Source organism: Poecilia reticulata, linkage group LG7 (assembly GCF_000633615.1).
Source record: "Poecilia reticulata strain Guanapo linkage group LG7, Guppy_female_1.0+MT, whole genome shotgun sequence".
NCBI classification, from domain to species: Eukaryota; Metazoa; Chordata; class Actinopteri; order Cyprinodontiformes; family Poeciliidae; genus Poecilia; species Poecilia reticulata.
Genome location: NC_024337.1, coordinates 22902540 through 22922516, shown reverse-complemented (window position 1 = coordinate 22922516; position 19977 = coordinate 22902540). Strand labels below are relative to the sequence as shown.

The window sequence follows — 19977 nt, the reverse complement described above, 5'->3', positions numbered from 1 at the left end:
ACAATACGCAAAGAAAAAAAAAAAAGAAAATCAGAAGAGGAAATTCATTTTTTCCCTGTTATAATATCCTCATTCATTGTTCTCAGGTCCCATGTGTTGCCATTAAGTTTCCGATTTTCTCCCAGTCTCAGATGCTTCCACCGCCCTCATTTCGTTTCTGTTTGTCCATGATTAATGTTAGGTGTTCTCTGGGTTCCAAGCACACAGTCCAGCACAATGAAATACATTTTTACAACTTTAAATATGAGGTTTTTCATATCTCTAAGAATTTACAAAATCAACAACACAAACAATTCCCTGGCTCTTGGTAGTTGGCAATTTTGAAATTCAATTCAATTAATGCAATTATTATGAAAATGAAATTAAAAAACAAAGATGTACAGCGGTGTGAAAAAGTATTTGCCCACTTACAAATGTGTGCAGTTTTCAAAAAATATATTTTTAAGGAAAAAAAAAAATCAAACCATATGAGGAAAAATAAACTGCCTCATTGTTAAATTGAGGTTTTTTAAAATACTTTTTTTTAGAAAGACAAGTTAATTTTTATAAGCCATTGCCTGATCTATACAATCAATAAACAAAACAACAAAGAACCTGACAATATGACATAGGTTAGATGTTAAAAAGAAACAATGTTTTGATCTAAAGAAATTCAACAAGACACGAGAAGGCGATTCATTGCAACAAAACCTTTTCTAAGCCATTGGGGCTCCAGCAAACCCCAGTAATTGCCCTTATTCACAAAGGATAAACCATGGGAAAGTGGTGACCTTTTCAAGGAGTCGCTGGCCTACCTAAATTAATCCAGGATCGCATTGACAATTCAGCCACGTGGTCCTGAAAGATCCAGGTCAAGATATTTGCATTTTTCAGATTTCTGCATCAATGCATTTTGTTAGTATACAAGTTTTATGTTAAGCACTTTGAATCCCAGTTATTACTGCGTGCTTCATTAACAAGAACATGCCTTTGGTATTGAGATTACTCCAGAGATGCAGGAAGAGAGAGCCAAAGAGAGAAACATGGCCCAGTAAGGAATGCTGTATAGAGAAGCTGCCTGTTGTGGATTTTTTCACCGCAATGAGAGCAGGCAGCACTAAAATTTCAGCCATATCAAAAATCGCCAACCTTTAAAGCTCAATGTAGCAGGAATATATTTAAATACCACAAACATGTTCTAGTACATTTTGCCTACTAGCAAACAAATACCTTCTGAAAGTTAAATAAAATGTTCTTTTTTCCATTACAGATTGAATATTGTCCAGCACGCCGACATCCTATAAATGCAAGGCAAGCCACAAAAGCTCACAAATGGAATGCTGTGTGGAAGAATGAAATGTGGTAACACACAGAACTGAGAAAATCTGAGACTTTAGAGGATTATAGAGCAAAACCCATTCAGGAGTTTAAGAGGAGGTTGACAAGGCCTGGACTGTGGATGGAGTTAGAGATTAAAGAGCTAACACAAAAGACACATCTATGAGACTCGTTTTGTGAAAAGCTACTTGTTAACCAAAGATAACAGAAGTATCCTACCTGGGCTGAGGAGAAAAGGCATTAGGTTCAGTCGTTCAAAGTCCTCTTGTCAAAACACATTTTTTTGGAAATCAAGGTTTCCGATCTGGGAGGCAGAGCGTAGGTGGACAGAATGCAAGTTTTGTAAGGACCAGGAAAACACTTCTTTAGTCCACCAGAAAATTTGAGGATACCCTTTAGTTTTTCTGTTTTTAGGCTTCATGAGCATGCTTTTTCATTTTCCAACAGGACATAGGATTTCCCCACTCACCAAAAAGCACAAATACCTGATTCAATAATATGCTTCATCGCAGAGCTCTGGCTGTTGGATTTACATTAGAAGTAAAATATCAAAATGAACAGGAATAAATACTTGAATTATGTGGGGATTGAATATTACTTTTAAATTATTGAAATAAGTTTAACATCCTAATGTACTGAACTGTAGCTGTATTTGACAGATCAATAAAAAAAATAAAATGTTTCTACTTCATACAAGTTTCTTAAATAAAGGAGACCATACAACATAGGAGGTTTTACAAATAGTATTACATTTTATTAATATATTTTCATAAAACAAGTTTAAGACTGTATCAAAAACTCAGTAAAAACATTAGATTTTTTTAACCATTGTTCTAATGGTGATATGAACTGTACATAATTCACATATTGTCGTGGTTCCTTTGTCCCCCATCACATTGAGATAATGCTTTATTTTTATTTTTGTTTTAATGTGATGGGCACGTAAACAATCTTTTCTACCCTCACAAACTATAAAGTTATATATATTTTTTAAAATGACTGATCATAAATCTAGACATACAATTAAAAAATAAAAATGTCCCACTCGAGAGGGTGAGGGGGGCGGCGGCCCGCCAGTTCCCAACCGGGCTTACTGATAAAACATCAACATTATGGAGTCGTTTTATTTCACAGGCACACAAATATGTACATCCCCTCCTACCCCATGCCTCACCTGAACTGACAACAGGCACCACACTAGTAGCGCAAACCCTTGTGTCAGAGCAGTGGTATTACAGTACTCTACACCCACCCGCCCCTCACAGATAAAAAAAAAAAAAAAAAAACTGAATAAAAGACAATGGATCCACCTTATTGACACATATTCTGCCTGCTGTGAATCACAGCATTCCACAGGCTCCTTTGTTATTGTTGTAGCAACTCCATAAGAATTGCACTGTGTCCAGACATCACCTTGGCAACAGCAAGCCCAGTTATCTCACAGGCAGCTTTTGTGGCACACATTAAAGAGAGGAAAAATAAATCATGTTTAAGCTACATCTACAACAGGCATGATTACAGTTGCGTCCTTTGTGGTCAAGTACCAGAGGAATCTCAGTCATATGGCAAGTTCAAGGATCTAAAATTCTTGTACCTTCTTATCAGTCACTCAACCATTTAAATTATACTAAAGACACATAGTGCAAGGTTTAACAAGAATTTGCATAAGTGCAAGGACTGCATGTTATTATCCAGAGGGAGCCAAGTAAAAGAACGGGGAAGATCAATATCTGATAAACAAATCAATTTATGTGTGAATAAAATGCAACATGCGTTCAATTTGCCATTTTGCTTTTCATTCCCTCAAGAAATAACAAGTGCAAAATCTTACTAAACCTAGCTGAAGGGCAGATAAGAATGATTTAGAACTCATAAAGATTAACATCGGGAGGGAGAGCCTCGAGTCTGCTGTCATGGTGACATCGCCACAAAAGGCCCAAAAGACCTCAGTCTTTCCTGCTGCTTTATTATTTTCTATACAATAGAAATAGAAGATCATTGAAGATAAAACTGGCTCTTCTTGGCAAAAAACAGACAAAAAAATAAGATGCAAGAAGTCAAAAGCAGATCTGAATTACAGGAAGGAAAAAGAAATACCAACTGTCCTCTATCCGTTTGTCCAGGGACAGTAGCAGAATGTTTTATTCATGATAGTCAGATATATGCTGTTGCTTGCTCTTCTATAAAGTCAAAGCCAGTTCATTGAACACAAGTAAATGTACTCCTGTTGTAGTTTCTGAGAAGCATCCCTAAATCGGACCAGCTTTTCAAACTGAAAGCTCAGATGTGTGCGTTAGGGAGGTACGTAGGGAGGTGGTGACCTGTAGGATGTCATGTTCTTGGGGCGTGAGCCTTTTCCCTCAATCGGAACGGTGAAAGGAGGTGGGGGCTGATAAGGTGGAGCATTGGGATCGTCATCCTGGTAGACTGAATACTCCTCCAGCAGATCCTGGTTGAGCAGGGTACTGTGGGGGCCGGCCATGTTGGGGTACTCAGGAGGAGGAAGAGGCGGTTTTTCCTCCTGCAGGATTAGAGGAATGCTGGAGGATGGTGGAGACTTGGAATCATCCAGTTCATCAGCAAATATTATGGGAACACCCTTCTTTATGAAGGTGGCCTGTTCTTCTATTGTCATTTTCCCTTTGCGCTTCTTGCGGTAGCAGACCATTGCAATGATCCCCGCTATAAGCAACAAGGCTGCCACCACAACAGCAGGGATCACTGTGTGGAGGTAAACATCATCACTACTTCTTTGACTTGTTCCAGGAGACGGTGTGACTGTAGGAAGGGGAGGCACTGGCACCTCTCCTGGTGGAATGAATGTGTAGCTCTGACATTTGTTGGTACCACGGACTGAGATGTTTATGGGTTTAAATTCAGGCTCCATGGCCTTGATGAAGGCTGGCGAAGGTGTTCCTTGGGAATCTGAGATTCTTTTGGTGAGAGCAGTTATCTGTTCTTTTGGACAAAAATTCTGCTGAATACTATTGTTGGTCCATTCAACCACAATGGATCCTTTAGTGATGCTCCTGAGGGTCACTGTGCTGGTATTTCGGTCCCCCAGGGCATAGGCCAGTTTTTTAGTCAAAAGAATCTTATTGTGAACATTTTCACTTAAAGTTTTGGGGTCACCGTGAAAACGAGCAGCAAACACCACTGAAGGTTTGTCATTGCTAGTCCAGCGGTTGACTTGGACCTCAAACGCATCCATGATGCTCTTCCCACCCTTATCGGTGGCCAGCATGAAGTATTCATGATTCCCTTCATGTTTCTCATCAGGAAGGCCGTACAATAGCTGGATGCTGCTGTTGAACTGGATCCAGGAGGTTTCACTCACGGCTTCTTTTGGGGTCTTCTTCAGAGTCAAACGCAACTTGTCAGTGGTACCATCTTCTCGATCATAAAACGCATCTGAAGCAATTTTGACCTCAAAGTACGTGCCAACCCATGCTGTAACTTGATCAATCGGGTTGCGGATTTCTGGGTTTTGATTCAAGTCTGTGGTCAGAGAAAGAGTAGTTGTGCGTATGGTTGTTTTAGGAGTGGTGGATTTTGGTTCACGGGGAGCAGGAGTGGACATTTTGGGTTTCTTGGGCTTCTTTGAAGTTTTTGGTTTTTTGCTGGCACCTGGTGGCGTTGGCGAAGCAGTGGGCCCTAAAATTGTCGGTCGAGTCATGGTAGGCATGATTGGAATGGTACTCGTAGTTCCCAACACTCTGGTAGGTTGAGGAGGTCCAAAGACAGGTGTATGAGCTATTTGATCTTTGACCCTCAATGTGGGCTTCACCGGTAAAGGTAAAGGGCCTCTGACAGGGGGAGTAGAGTTGTCTGTTGCTGAGGCAATAGCGGGTGAAGTTGGGGTAGGAACAACACGAGAAAGAGGCTCTTGGTTAACAGTGGGGGGAAGTAGGGATGGCACTGGAGTAGGAGTGTTGTACAACTGACGCCTGATGCGTTTCACTACATGGGGTTTTTTGTTGACAATATGCCAGCCAACCACTGGGTAACCCAACCTGGCTGACATTGTCCCATCTTTTGCAGAGGACTGCACACTACTGATGTCAGGAATGCTGGGCTGATCAAGCGCACATCCAACTTTCCATGACAGCAGGGCTCCATTCTCCACAACTTTCTTTGCATTTCCTGGTCCAGCCATGAAAGCAGACATGTCAAATAAGCGATTGTTTACAACAGGCACCACTCTCATGTGCTCCAGAGGCACATGAGAGAATTTCCTCATCAGTCCTAATAAGCTGACCCTCTGTTCAGCAACCATCTTTGTCAAATCAGCATCCAAGATGACAGTAAGGACCGTGACAGGCTCCTCTGAGCCACAGGTGAAAGGCTGCAGGCCACTGATATCAGACTGCAGAGTGAGTAGAGCCGGCTCAGTGTCAGCCCGTTCTTCTGGGTACACTTCAACTGTGAAGACTGTACTGGGATACACTTGGTTACTTGTCCCTTCAGTTATCAGCTCCCCTGACACCAAGATATGATATACACCTTTATCTTGCTCCAGAGCCAATCCTCTTAGAGTGCATCTCTCTTTGTCCCAGTACAGCCAGGAGGGTAAGGTCTCTCTTCCCATCTCAGTGAGCTTAGAAAAAAGAGAAAGACTATTAGCATTTTGTACAGCATGAGCAAATCTGATATAAGCTAGGTCTGAAATATAAAAGTCTCTAGTAACCATCATCTCACATTTAATAACAGTAACAGTGTCAGTTTTATACAAAAAAATTACCCCTCGTACTGCAAATGTATCATTTATATTATTTTTAGGAAGACTTTACCCATCTTAACATGCGTACATATGTACTTTCCTTAAAATCTTCACAGAGGTTTTTTTCAAGAATCCACGATGGGTGTCACATTTTAAGAATTTAGAGAAGTCTTATATTGGGGATGGTCAAAGGAGAGAAAGTCTGAGCAAAATCTAATTATATTTGAAAGTGAGGCATAAAACTTCCAGATTGACAACACTTTAACTTCGCATGTAGCATCTCAAGACAGATAGGATCTCATCCAGCAGGTATAAAATGTGCGTTGCTAGTTTTTTGTTGCAAGTACAGCATTTGGAATTTTTTTTTTTGCAGAGGATGAGAATATATTGTCATGTTTTGTTTGTGTCAGGTGGCTCATCATTAATTCTCTGTGGTTTAGTTATCACTTTACAGTCTTTTGTTAATTCGTGTAGCAAATGCTATGGGAGAGGTTACTGAAACTATGATTAACCAGGGCCATGGTTATCAATTTATATTTTTTTATTCTTTCCGGCTGCAACAATCATCAACCACAATTTGCTTACACTCTTGGAGTGTTAGTATGCAGTGTTTTATGTGGGACTTCTCTGATGTTTGTTCCCAAAACTACACCAGTTTTCTGAATCGATGTTTATTCATTGTTATACGGAGGGAAAAGTAAATGTAAGCAGAAAATCATCACAGCTAACATACAGGCTTGAAAACATCTGTCCATGTGTAAACTAATATGTTGCACATTTATTATCTAGGCTTATATCCATATTGCTTTTCAACACAGTGAAACCACTACCGCATGGCAATACCCCTCCAAAAACACATACACTATGTCAACTTGATAATTTACATCATTAGTCAATAGTGGCTCAGAAGGACTTGTATGTTAATAATATGTAGAGTGCATCTTTATTTGTCCCAGTAGATGTTCAAAATGATCAACATCTGTTTATACCAATGTAATGGATCTCTGACAAAAGTCAGATTAATGGTTTCATATGAAATGTATGGAATAAATTATCATAAATTAACCATTTAATTCTGTCCGTTTCATGCCGAGCCATTCGCCAATGATGGGGAACTCTGATAAACCACACTGAATTAAAATGAATGTAAAATTGAAATATGTAGGGCAAAAGGAACCCCATCATCTACCACAATCGCACTCCTTTCATTCCTTTCAGTTTATCAAATCTTGCCAAAGATGAACAGGAAGCAGAGTGAGCCCCTATTCATAATAACTGTGTGAGTCATCGCTCATCATTTTGAGTTATTACGCTGTGACAGGATATCATTCTGTATCACCACTCAGGCCAATAATAATCTCATGTCACTCATAAGTCTGACTGGAACAAATTGCAATAGAGTCTGCCTCAATGAGCAGTGATACAGTGATCAAAAATGATGGGATAAATGCTATATAGAGCATTAAATGTTTTTTATAATGACAGAAAACTCTAGGCAATATGACAACTATAAGATAGAAGAGTACAAGAAAACATTATTTTTGACAAGCACACATTTAAAGAGACACATTTTATTACTTCCTTGAGCTATAATTCAATTGAACCATCAATTCAGCCTTCTGTAAAATTTTATAACTGTTTTATTTCCACCCAAGAATTGAAAAACTATTTTAGCTACATCTAAATTCATATCTGGTCAATCTTTAGGGATTCAGTTGCATCTTAAGTTTAAATATATAATCACAAACAGTGCTACATTTCACATAAAGTTTTGTTAATTTTGATAATTTTGGCTTAGAGTAGCGATTCACAACGTGGGCGGTACTGCCCCCCCAGGGGGCGTTCAGAGGACGGCAGGGGGCGCTGGCGGAAATTTTTACAAAAGGGGGGTGCCAAGATTACTCTGGGGGTCGTTTGGTCGAAGGTAAACTTTACACCTTAAATGCACAACAATGCCAGTTTAGACTTTGAGCAACTTGTTAAAACTGTATTGTGTAACATTAAAACATGCTTGGCTGCAATGGTATCGATGGCAGCTCTCCTTCTATTCAGTGTTTGTAGCTTAGCTTCTTTGCACAGCTTCGTTCTACTACTACTGGTAGCTTCACCGCATCAGTTCAGCGTTACACCGGCTGATGACGTTGCTGTGACAGAATACAGAAATTGTTTCCATTGTTTTAAAAGGTTTATGTCAGTCTGCCTTTTCCCCATCGATATGCTTCCCAACCGCCCTGCACCTTAGGGAGTAAAAAAAACAAAAAAAAAAACGAGGCACACATTGCGCAAAACTCTGAAACAGGAGAAGTGGCAAAACGGAGCGACGAAGTAGATGTGAATTATGGCATAAAAACAGAGAATCCGACACTGAACAGTGAAAAATCAACACATGATGTGAAACACATGACGATTAGGCGGCGCAGCAGGTGATGAGTGAAGATTACGGATGGCCAATAAACGCTAAAATAAATCTAGCAACAGGAAATAAACTAAAGTGGACATAGCAATAAACCAAGAGAGGATAATACTAATCAAAGGAAACTAAATGGAAATGAATGAAGAACAAAATGCAAGAATAAACTAAGAAACTAAAGTAAACAGAGGAATAAACTGGTATGGCAAGACCTTTCGAGCAATAATTAATACAAGGATAAACAGACACCATTTCCAGATAAAAGGTTAAATAATATTGTTGAAGTGCCATGGGTAAAATATATCTTACAGACCATAACAGTAAATAACTTATCACTTATTTATGTTTTTAATTAGATTTGATTTATTTATTTCTTCAATGTTATTTTTCATGTCAGTTTTAATGTCATGAGGCTGGTGACTCCATGACACTTTCAATTTGACTCATTAGGATTTGATTAAGAACCAGATTTGTTCTTTGTAATTTCTGTCCAGTTGAACTATTAATCTATAATCAATATAAAGGTCTATATAAAGATATAATCCATGTTTCTGTCTCATATTTGTATGGCATTAAAAGGACCTGGAACTTTAATTTTTTCACTGAAAGCTCTGGTTTGCACAATAAATGCCATGTGGGTGAAATTTTATGGATGATACCCTGATGTCCCATTCTCCTGAAAGCAGCACAGAGTTGCACCCCCAGAAACACTTAAGAGAATAAGAGCTATGATTATTAATGTAGTTACAGTTCTATCCATGTTTTAATGTTGCAGAGCTCAGTCGGTTTGCAAATAGATCAAAGTTTAAACTGGCATGTTGTTCATCTTTTATCTGGTCATTTTGTGGAATATTTAACAACTAGAAAATGGCAAAGAACAAGAATATTTTTTCCACTCTGATTGGCTGCTGTAAGGCCTCCTGATTTTAAGTTGAATGTCCATTCATTACATTTTTCGTAGACACTTGTGAAAATAATTTCTATTCACATGGCTTTTTTGTTCTCTGGGAAATTATTTTTGATGATAAATACAGAAACAAGCATAAAAATCAAAACATCTACAATAGTGATAGTAATAAAGTAATAGTCAATCCAAAGTAGCCTACAAATTCTTTGGTGGGTGGTGGTGAGGGACCTGGATAAAGGCTAGGGGGGCACTGGCCAGAAAAAGGTTGAGAAACACTGGCTTAGAGCTATTGAAAACCGAAGAAAGCCCTAATATGACCAAAAAAGTAATTGTTTGCCCATATAGTAGTGTGTTGCCCATATAAAGGTCAACACAATCATGTAAACAACAGTTGCACACAGGAGGTGTGGAAGCCAAGTCACTAAGGTCACAGCTAGAGATGATGGCTACTTATTGTGTTGTGTTTAGGCAACTTAATGGAAATTTGAGTGAAAGGAAAAACTGCACAAACAGGGATACCTGCAGTCTTGAGAGGTAAAGAAAATGTTAATAAATAGTTTGGGCACAACAGTGGCAGCAACCAGTACTTTAAGAGCCACAACACATGCGCTAGAAAGGTTGCATTCCTGGATTAAGCCACTCCAGATCCAGAAACAAAAGTTTCAGGATCTGGAAGAAGAATGCAGAAGCACTAAAATCCAAGTGACTTCAAGCTCAGTGAAAATTCTCAGTCAGTAATGATTTGTAGAATTGTGTAATCTGTCATGTGATGCTTCCCGCTTCGTAGTCAGCTGAGACTTCTGTTTTTTATTGGTTTAATGTTTTTTAAGGTTTGGATTTCCATTACCTGTAAGCTTTAATCATTAAAAGAATATAATAAATTCAGTCAAATGTTTTTAATTGAATCTCACCCTTTCATAATGTTCAAATTTATTGAGCTACACCTGAATAACAGCTCTTGAAGATGACTTAAAAACAAAGATGCCCACTGCTGTATTAAGTCACGTGATAATTTGCTAACATGTTAAGACATCTTGACTGAACGCTAGAATTTTTGAGATTATGGACTTTAGAGACGCCAAGATTTAGCTTTACGTACCTGGACGTTGCAGCTTGCATGGTCAGGTCCAGGAGGAACCTTCAATTGGAACACCTGGCCTACGATTGCTGAGGAATCCGGGATGTTTGTGTGGACTCCATTCCCCACTGAAGAATCTGGTATAGCTGTAGGGGGGCCTTCACCAACTGAGGATGCTGCAGCCTGGAGCTCAGACATCACAGAGGACTGCATAGAGGCCTCTAGTTCCACAGATATCATGTCCACCAGTGTTTCTTGCTGATCTGGCACGGCGCCATGAGCCAGAGTAGCCAGAAGCCATATTACAACAGGGAGAGTCCTGCATAAAGGAAACCTGCTCCTTCCCACATCCCTGTAGCTCATGTCTCCAAGTATATAGTGCATATCAAGAGGCCTTTGGGCTGTACAGCAGATGTCAGTGAACAACCGAGAAGGCCACATGCACTGAAGTCTCTTCAATGATATGCTTATGGGTCAGAATCCCTAGTGATTGGCTATGCTCACAAATGCAGCAGTTTCTCTTCCCTGTCCTCTGTGATCCATGAAGATATCTTTGACAGCCTGTCAGACGTCCATGTCAGCCCGCTGCAAGAGATATACACACAGAAAAACGGAAGAGTAAACATAAGGACGAAGCTGCATAGGCACATAAAGCCACCAGTGCAAAAACGCATGAGATTCATTGCTTACATGGCAATCACTTTATTTAAAATGGCAACATTTAGACTGAATCACATGATGATACACCAGGACATGATGCAATGTCATGTTCTCATTTTTCACAGCCTGACACCGTATCAGCATCTACAATTTTGTGACAATTATGTGTTTTTGTCAAGGAGAGCGTTGGTTCAAATGTACTTTGTTTCAAAACGCTAGAGACAACACTTATTAAACAAATACATTTCTCAGGGAAAGCTATTCACAACTGTTTCAGATTTCACATTTTACCAAAAGCCTGGCAGTAATGACCTTAGACGATAAGTGTTTTTGTTCCAGCATAAAGCACTGTATTGTTACATTGATTAAAGCTGAGAACAAGAATCTAGGTCAAAGGATTATTTTTGCAAATGCACCCCAATAACACCTCAGAGGAATTATTTGGAGCAAATGTAAAATAAACTTTATAGAAATGGTATAACTTGCCATCTATTCACTAAAACAAAAACAATGGGTCAGAACCCTTTGAGTCCATTAGCTGAGAAGTGCACCACGTCTGAGATTTTTTTCTTTCATCTCAGTTCCACTGTCTCTCAACCCCTTTCCCCATCATTTCTTCAATGCAGTCCAAAAGAGAAAACAATATTAATTTTACTGAAAAGATTTTGCAACAGTACAGAACATGTAGGCTGAGAAAACGACGCATGAATCACGCAGTTATTTGTGCTATAAATGTAAAAAAAGAATATTAAAACATAACATTAAAACAGTCCATGCGCATAAACTGCCTTTAATTCAGACCAAATTATTTGAGTCAGGTGTGGGTATAAAAGTTGGACGATTAAGGCCCTGATAATTATTTTAACTCTATATTTATTTATCCAACAGAGTGACATGATTCATCTTTCTACAAAATAATTCTGAAAATCATCTTTATAGTCCCGCCTGCCCCACTTGGTGTCTCACGACCCCTACTTTGGAAACCACTGTTAGACCACTTATATATTTTACAACTTTATTTTGTAGTTCTTGTTACAGCAATTCTTCTTAGCTGCAGTCAAGGTTTTTTTCTTCTTCCTCTCTCCCCCACCCACTCAGTTAAAGTTTTAATTAGGCAAACCTCAGGCCTGGAATTAAAGTCTTGCTGCTCTGACCTTGCCAGCTTTAATCCTGTAGCACTCAAATGGGCAGAGGAGGGTCAGCCATTTGCCTAGAATCACAATGTCTGCCTTGGCACAACAGTGTGACATCAAGTGATGCAATTAATGTCTTTGCCTGCTCTAAAATCCTTTAAAGTACAAACCAAACTTTAGGCAAATTTGTGAATAATATTTAAAAAAAAAAAAGATCAGCTGATCCTCATGAAAATTCAGTGCAACTTTGAACTTCATTCAGTTTTTGACTCCAAGATTTTGCACCGCTATGATTGTTTAAAAGAAGCTAAAACAAAACCCTCTCAAGTAGGTCAATAAGTTTAAACCACAAAAATAAAGCATTACATAAAATCTGGTTTTAGAAAAACATTTGTTTGTACATTAAAACCACAAAAGGCATGCACAATTGTAAACGATTATAGCCTAAAATTACCTTAAATTAAAAAAACTGGGAACAGAAAAAATATGCCTCCAAATAAAAAAGGACATAAATCCAATAAGATAGCAAAAACCAGATCGATTTTGCTGTTTTACTTACCTTTTTGTAATTTTATTATGTTTCCAAAACATAATTATCCCTCCATTATTCTCAACCACAGTCAACATCTCTGGCTGTTAATAGAAAACTTCATCAAGTAAGCAATGTTATCAAATCCGAGCAATACATAAACCTAGCAGCTCATCAAAGTGCATCTAACACAGATGCATGGACTTTCCATAAACGGAAGGCATACCAAAAAAACAAAACAATTCAGAGGAAGCCATTTTCTACCATTTGCCATCTATTCACTAAAACAAAAAGAACAATGAGTCACAACTCTTCCAGCCCATTAACCAAGCCGAGACATGCACCTCATCTGACATTCCCCCCCCTTTCATCTCAGACAGTTCATCGTCTCACCCCCTCTACTTCCCCAGCATTTCAACTCAGTCCAAAAAAGAAAACAGTATTCACTTTATTGAAAGATTGTGAAAGAAATTTAAGTGACTGATTCTTTAACAGCGCAGAACATTTAGGCTGGGGAAAAAAAAACAAAAAAAAAAACAACCGTTATATGATGCATGAATTGTGCAGTCATTTGTGGTCTAAATGTAAAACAAGTATTAACACGAAAATGGGCCGGGTGCCTAAGCTACCTTTAACACAGAGAAAACGCAACAGATGACCTCAGGTTGTTGCCACACATGTCGAGGAAGGAAGTGGAGGGGAAATACATCTGAGCTCATTTTAACATGAATCTAAGCAGTATTTATCAAAAACAAACAAAATAAAAAAATTTAAAGGTTAGGAGGTGTTTATGAGGATTAATTTAAAGCTGAAAACAGTTACTGGATTTATAGGTGAGGTTGCAAATTAGTGTTGATTCTGACTGCCACTGTTTGGTATTAAACAATGTTGCCTCTAAACCCTCACAGTCTCCTTTGACATTCAGCTTGATCTATTCAGACTACCTTAACACTCAAAGAGTTCTTGGGAACTAATAAAAAAACAAAACAATCATAAACGCCACATTAAATTAAGCTTCCAGAAACAACAAAGCATCCGAGTGAAACCTTGTCATTACATGAGGTTAGGGCTGGACAATATGGCTGAAAAACTTATCACTATATAAATGCGTCATATCAGTCAATGTTGATCCCTATTGATCAGTTTTTCTTGTTTTAAATATCTGAAAACCTGCCACACTGTTGCTGCTGTTATTATTTTTAAGCAGTTATGAGGCATGGTGTCAAAAACTGCCACTGCGCAAGTTACTCAACAGGGTATCGCTAGGTAACCAAAGAGTTGATGCCACCAATCTTGCTTAGTTGGCGGCGAGTTTGAGTAGCTAAAGTTTATTTATTGCAGCAATTTCATCTTACAATAAAAATGGATTATTGTGATAAAATGACATTTCTGATTCCATCCAGCTGTTTCCTTAAAGAGTAGTAGAAGAATGTAATCATTAGGCATTGGCTAGTTTTCCGGTATTAGGTAAGAACATGTAACTTTCTCTTTACCAGAGAAAAAGCTACAGGCTATGTGGCGTTTTCCACAGCTGACTGGAGTAGAAAGTGGCCCCATTCCCACGTGTTGCTGTTCACTGCCAGTCAGCTGGCTGAAGAAAGACCCAAAAGATTTTTTCTCACTTAAACAAAAGGCAAATTATTCTGTTTGGACATATTTCCAGTCCAGGAAACACAAGATAGTCATTATTTAGAAGTAGAGGAGTCAATATCAATTATATATATATATAAATAAAAAACAGTATTATAAAAACATGACTTATATTCCAATAGTCAAAATATATTATATTAGCAAAATTGTTTTTCACCATAAAAAAAACATGTTTACATTCTTGTTTTAAATTTTTGTGATATTGTAAAATACTGTAAAAAAAGCATTTTTCTTTTGAACACATGGTTGTCAAACGGTGAGCTTCTCATGACAGCCATGCCTAGTAAACAATTATGCAAAAATGTGTGCCTCAGGTTAAATGACTTCAAGTACAAACCACCGCAGTGAGGAAATGGCTTCATGCAAGTCTTTACAATACTTTTAGGAAATTACTCATTTAATGAGATTTCTACTCTACAAGCAACAAGTTTGTTGAGTCTATGCTAAGGCACAACACTGGTTGTTAATTTTAGAACCATGTTATCTCAAATTCGTGTTGTTTTTTTTTATGTTAAGCCTTTATACTGTATGTTCGGTAAACTGCGCAAAGATTAAGACCTTAGTGTGGGTGATTTGCACCCGGAGGCCTTTACTACTGGGGGCACAAAAGCGTTTTACAACCATCCGTGCACTCTGTGGTTCAACAGTAGTTAAAACTCGAAAACCATCAAAAATAATTAGGCCTCCGATGCACAGTGGCACTCAGGGCCAATTGAATTGACGTAGCACATGCAGCAGCCTCTAGATAGAGCATGAGCTGAATAACAAACATATCCACGAGACAAGGTTGCTTTGCAGTTGGATGTTTCCCTTGTGTTGCCCTCTACTCTGTTCAACAAAGTAATGAAATATGTGGGGAGAAAACAGAACAAACAAAAAAAAATGTCTTTGCTGACTCAAAACAGAACTTGGCATGGCGATTCCAGAGCAACTCCCTTTACACCGACTACAGTACACTTATAAATCTCAGTGCTGTACGTCAACAAATTCTGTTGGATATTTACAGGAGTTCAGACACCACTCTAAATCCATCATCAGAAAATTAGCCATTACTGTAGGGCCCCATATGTTTAGTGGAGTATGTTTAGTGGAGTTTGCTGCATCTTCTCTGCCATGCACAAATTATAATCTTTTTCATGTTACAAGCCACAAATGTTTAACCAAAGCAGTAACTAACCATATATTTATACCAGTAAGCAAAAATGAATTCAAAGACAACTCAACAGCTCTTCTAGGCTAAAAGCCCTGGGGGCCTCTTTACCTAAATGCCTGGTATAAATGCCCAGAAATTTTTTTATTAGTGAAATCAGCATTTAAGAAGTGGCAAAAAGTAATGCCAATATAAATAAGTAACGAAGGTACAAAGTTGTGTATACCCATATCAAGGTATACAAAAAGATTTAAAAAATGATTTGAAACAGCTAAAATATGCCATCATACACTCAATGGGATGTCAAAATCTCCAGTTGTGTTGAGTTTAAAGTTAAATGCTGCCTTTCTCCTTCCCCACAAATCACTGCCCGCTGCAGATTACTGAATTAAGAAATGTTACTCCACTTTTCTCCTCCAGAAAAGGTATTTTCAAATGTGAAAATTTTTTTTTAATTCCAACAATACCAAAAAAAACAACTATAGTCAAAGTGCAAGCAGCATGCAATTGTTTATTCTGAATTTTTGCTAGTAGACAAGCAAACTAATTAAAAAACCAATCATAAACTGAATTGCTATAATGGCAATAACCAATAAGTTCCGGAGGGGCAAAAACAATTGTTGCTTTTGTGTTTTGTTTGGTGGAGTATATCTGAGACAATGTAGTCCGCTCTATACCACTACAATCGCCCTCGAGAAACAACATGATGTGCATTTATGGTAAGAGTGGCAAAGCTCACATCACTCCAATGAAGTGAAAAAAGGGTGATGTTGATTCTAATCAATATAATTAATTACAATATTGAGCAAAAAATATTGCAGTTACACATTTTCCTGGTATTGTACAGGTGTAGTAAATTTAGTGAATGACACTTTAGAACCACGGTTCTCATCTCATATTGACCTTTATTAGTACAGGGGATTGATAATAGGTGCAATCCTGTCAGCTACATTGCAGATGACATTTGTACATCAATCACTTGACAGATGATTTCATCACTGGCTCAGCAATAACCCCCCACCACCACCCCAAAAGCAGATTCAACTTGGTCTTGTGGTTTTCAGTTTCACAGTCATATATTCTACAACATAACATTTCGGCTGATATTAAAAAAGGGACAGCTATAAGTAAATTTGTCAAGATAATAAAATTTGACAAACTTGACACTAAGAAAAACACTCCATATCATCTTGGATACACAGCAATAACTTTTTCAAGGCACAGAGTGTTTTTTTTCTAGTCAAGAGGAAGAAAAACATTTGAAATAAACAAGTAAGCATTTAACTTCTTTAATTAGAGTAAAACCAAAAAGTAGGGGACAATTGAGTTCTTGATTAGAAGTGCCACTTCCCAGCCTGGTAAAACAATAGATCACACTACAAGTTTTAATATCCTAGTAAGAATGTAACTGGTTAACTTACACAATTATTGCCTTTTATCATAATTGTTCATCTTCAGTGTGCCACCATCTTCTTCCATTTCTATGCAAATTTGCTGTTGATGCAAAAGGAACAAAAAGGCTTGCTCTATACTAGAAACTCTGTTTCAAAAGAAAAATTGGTCAGGCACATGCAAATCAATTATTACTGTAAAACACAGCTCTGTTCCATGTGGATGTATTCAGCAACAACTCTATGCTGTTTTTTATGTTGCTGGCAATTTTGCATAACAGTATTTCCTTTAGTGATCATCGGCAGGTGCCTACCTTTTCCTGCTTTGTCAGATTCAGTCTGGCTCCACCATAACCTGTGTAACCATGTACATTGGCCTCCATAGCCTTTGTAACTAAGGAGGAGTGAATGGGTTTGCACCGGTTTATTTCGTTGCTTCACTATTTAGTAGCCAACGACTGATGAACATTTCCCTGCGTTGATTTGTAATGCGATACAATAGAGCCCTGTATGGTGCACATCTTCCCACCTGGGAAGCACATCTTGACAGGAAAGTTTACACAGACAAAACACAGTCACCGTGTCCTTCTCGCTGATATTCTAACAGATAGCATTATCTATCTGTTGCAGATGCCGGAGCTTTTAGATGCTGTCAAACGATGGCATTGCAGCATTAGTGAAACTAGCATGTTCAGCATTAGAATCTCAAAGGGAAAGACTTCAAAAAGTTTTGCAGGTTTTTTTTTTTTCCCCCTCTCAATTTACACGTCATGCTAGCAGAGTTTAAGACTTTCTGCAGCAGCTCATTGTTTTGGTCAGGTGAGCAACTGCATCGAGGAAAGGTTGCTGCTAGAAGTGCTACAATTTGGGCAAATGTGAATGGGTCAGTTCATATCAATTTTGACATTTGAAATCTTTGAATAGGCAATTTTACTAATGTAGATCATCTTAAAAAAATTGTTTGACAACCCTAGTTACAAGTAGTCAAATTAAGACTTGTACTAACCACTGTAAAAAGGCATCAAAGATCCTTTGAACATCTATTCAAAAGTAGCTAGTCAACTTAATCAGTAACCTACACACTAGATTTAGGGATGATCTACAACTTCTTTTAACAACCGTTTTAACTAAAAGCCCCTTTCAAAATGTTGCCACTGATAAATGACAAAAAGCAGCACTAAAGAAGCACAAGGCGACCTCAAAGAGTCTCCAAACGACTTGCAAAACTCTCAATTTACTCAACAAGAATATGTACATTAACTGAGATATTTAGATAAAGACCAATATAGATAATGTACAAAAAGTTACAGCAAAAACCATTAAAAACTTTACACATAACTGGCTGATTCAAACAGTCTCAACAAGAACAGATGTTGCATTAGATTTCTTGTGTCTTATAGGGACTGAGTGGGAGGCCTTTTTATAAGTCTGTGTGGCCGCTGGCTCATAATCCTTTCGTGTCAATTATAAATCCAACTAATCAATCCTTCCAACATCAGCAGCGACACTGTTCCTGCGATTAGAGGCTGGAGGGGGGGGAAAAAATATCTAGTTTAGAAGGCATACGAAAAGGCAAACACTGTGACTATTAACATGATTTAAGTGTTGCAGAATAGCAGTTTTGTGTTGCAATTTCAAACTGCAGGTAATGTGATAAAGCTAGCGTTAGCTCAGTACTAGGCATTAGCTCCTGGGCCCCGCTTCAAGTGGACTCGGTGGAGGAGGCCTTTGGAAATCGCAACGCCGCCTACGACGTTCAACCTTGATAAATCATTCCTCAGTATATACCAGGGAAACTCTCGATAAGTCGGGCCAACTTCTCTGTAAAACTGCGGAAAGATGTAAATTGGCTAATTTAGTAAGCGGCTAGATGAGTTATCCCACGTCCTTCCGTCTTGGGCGCAGAGATGCACCTGTTTTATTCTAGGCGGAAACGAGCAGCGACTTGCTGCTGGGGCATTCGCCTCAGAAACACAAAGCTGTGTCAAAAACACCGCAGCTCCCTTTATCCAGGTCAGGCTGCATTGCTGAATCAGGTTTTAACAAAAGCTTCACTGAAAGCAGCAACCTGAACAAGGCAGAGTTATTGTGAGTCAGCTCACTTTCAAACACCAAAGTGGGATAAGGAGCGGACTGGGCAGAGATTTAACTACAGAGGGGGGGGGGGCTAACTAACAGGCTAACGCAAACAGAATATATCCATCACAAACGCAGCCTTTTGCACGTCCTGTCAGCCACCTGGAGTCCCCGCTAATCCTGCACATGAGTCCGGTGTGCACACAGAAGGAAGACGAAATCCTATTCAAAAGTATAACACAAGAGCAACAGAGTCTATATTTCAAACTGACCTTGTTAGCGAGCTAACGTTAGCTAACTCGCGGCGTAATGTCTCCTCTTCTACCCGGAGAGAGCCGCGAAGTCTTCCCAAATGCCATCAACTACGGGCTGTTCCCCTCAGCGACGCAGGCAGCTATCATTAAGCCCGTAGAGAAACCCGTTCAAGAAGAGAAATACGTCCATCTGGTTAGATTAAGCCCACAGATAATTTTTATCTGTATATAGTGGTGTTGACGGTAGATTCCCTCCCTCCGCCGCCGCCGCCGCGCTCCTTCTCTCTGTTCGCTTCACATACAGGTCTACAGGTTGAGGCCAGTCCTGTTAGCAGCCTGACTCCGCCTTCTTTTTATCCGAGCAGGAGCAGGTGAAAACATCACAACTGGAAGCATTCACCTCGTAATTATACTGTACTATGCTTAATTATGGTGCTAGAGCGTCATTGTGTATGTGTTTTTTTGTTTTTTGTTTTATATTTCCACCTTGAGTGACCTAAAAACCTAATCCAAGTATGCTCCTTTGTCTGCAGAGCTCCTCCCAGGAAACCTTGACAAATCCAGGCAGGTAAACTATAGAAAGAATGTGTACAAGCATGCAGTCTATTTGCATGTGTATGTAAGAATGCGTATGTACATGCAGTCTAGTTGCAGCCCTTTCCCTCCTCCTTCATACTTGCTGCATATTTATATTCAAAACAG

General features: G+C 38.8%; 1 protein-coding gene across 1 annotated transcript; it reads right to left on the bottom strand.

Annotated features, from left to right (window-relative positions):
• Positions 1-2045: 2045 nt before the first annotated feature.
• On the bottom strand, positions 2046-19591 carry LOC103467509 (dystroglycan-like). Its single transcript, XM_008413950.2, has 3 exons — positions 19294-19591; positions 10454-11017; positions 2046-5914 (listed from the first exon to the last, which is right to left on the bottom strand). The coding sequence occupies exons 2-3, from the start codon at positions 10871-10873 to the stop codon at positions 3611-3613; spliced, it is 2724 nt and encodes a 907-aa protein (XP_008412172.1). The 5' UTR covers positions 10874-11017; positions 19294-19591; the 3' UTR covers positions 2046-3610.
• Positions 19592-19977: the final 386 nt, after the last annotated feature.

Excerpts from the sequence above, each read along its gene's own strand:
- LOC103467509 (XM_008413950.2), bottom strand. The coding sequence starts at position 10,873 with ATGTGGCCTTCTCGGTTGTTCACTGACATCTGCTGTACAGCCCAAAGG. Across the intron at positions 5,915-10,453 it reads ATGCAAGCTGCAACGTCCAG|CTCACTGAGATGGGAAGAGA; the intron begins GTACGTAAAGCT and ends CTTTTTTCTAAG.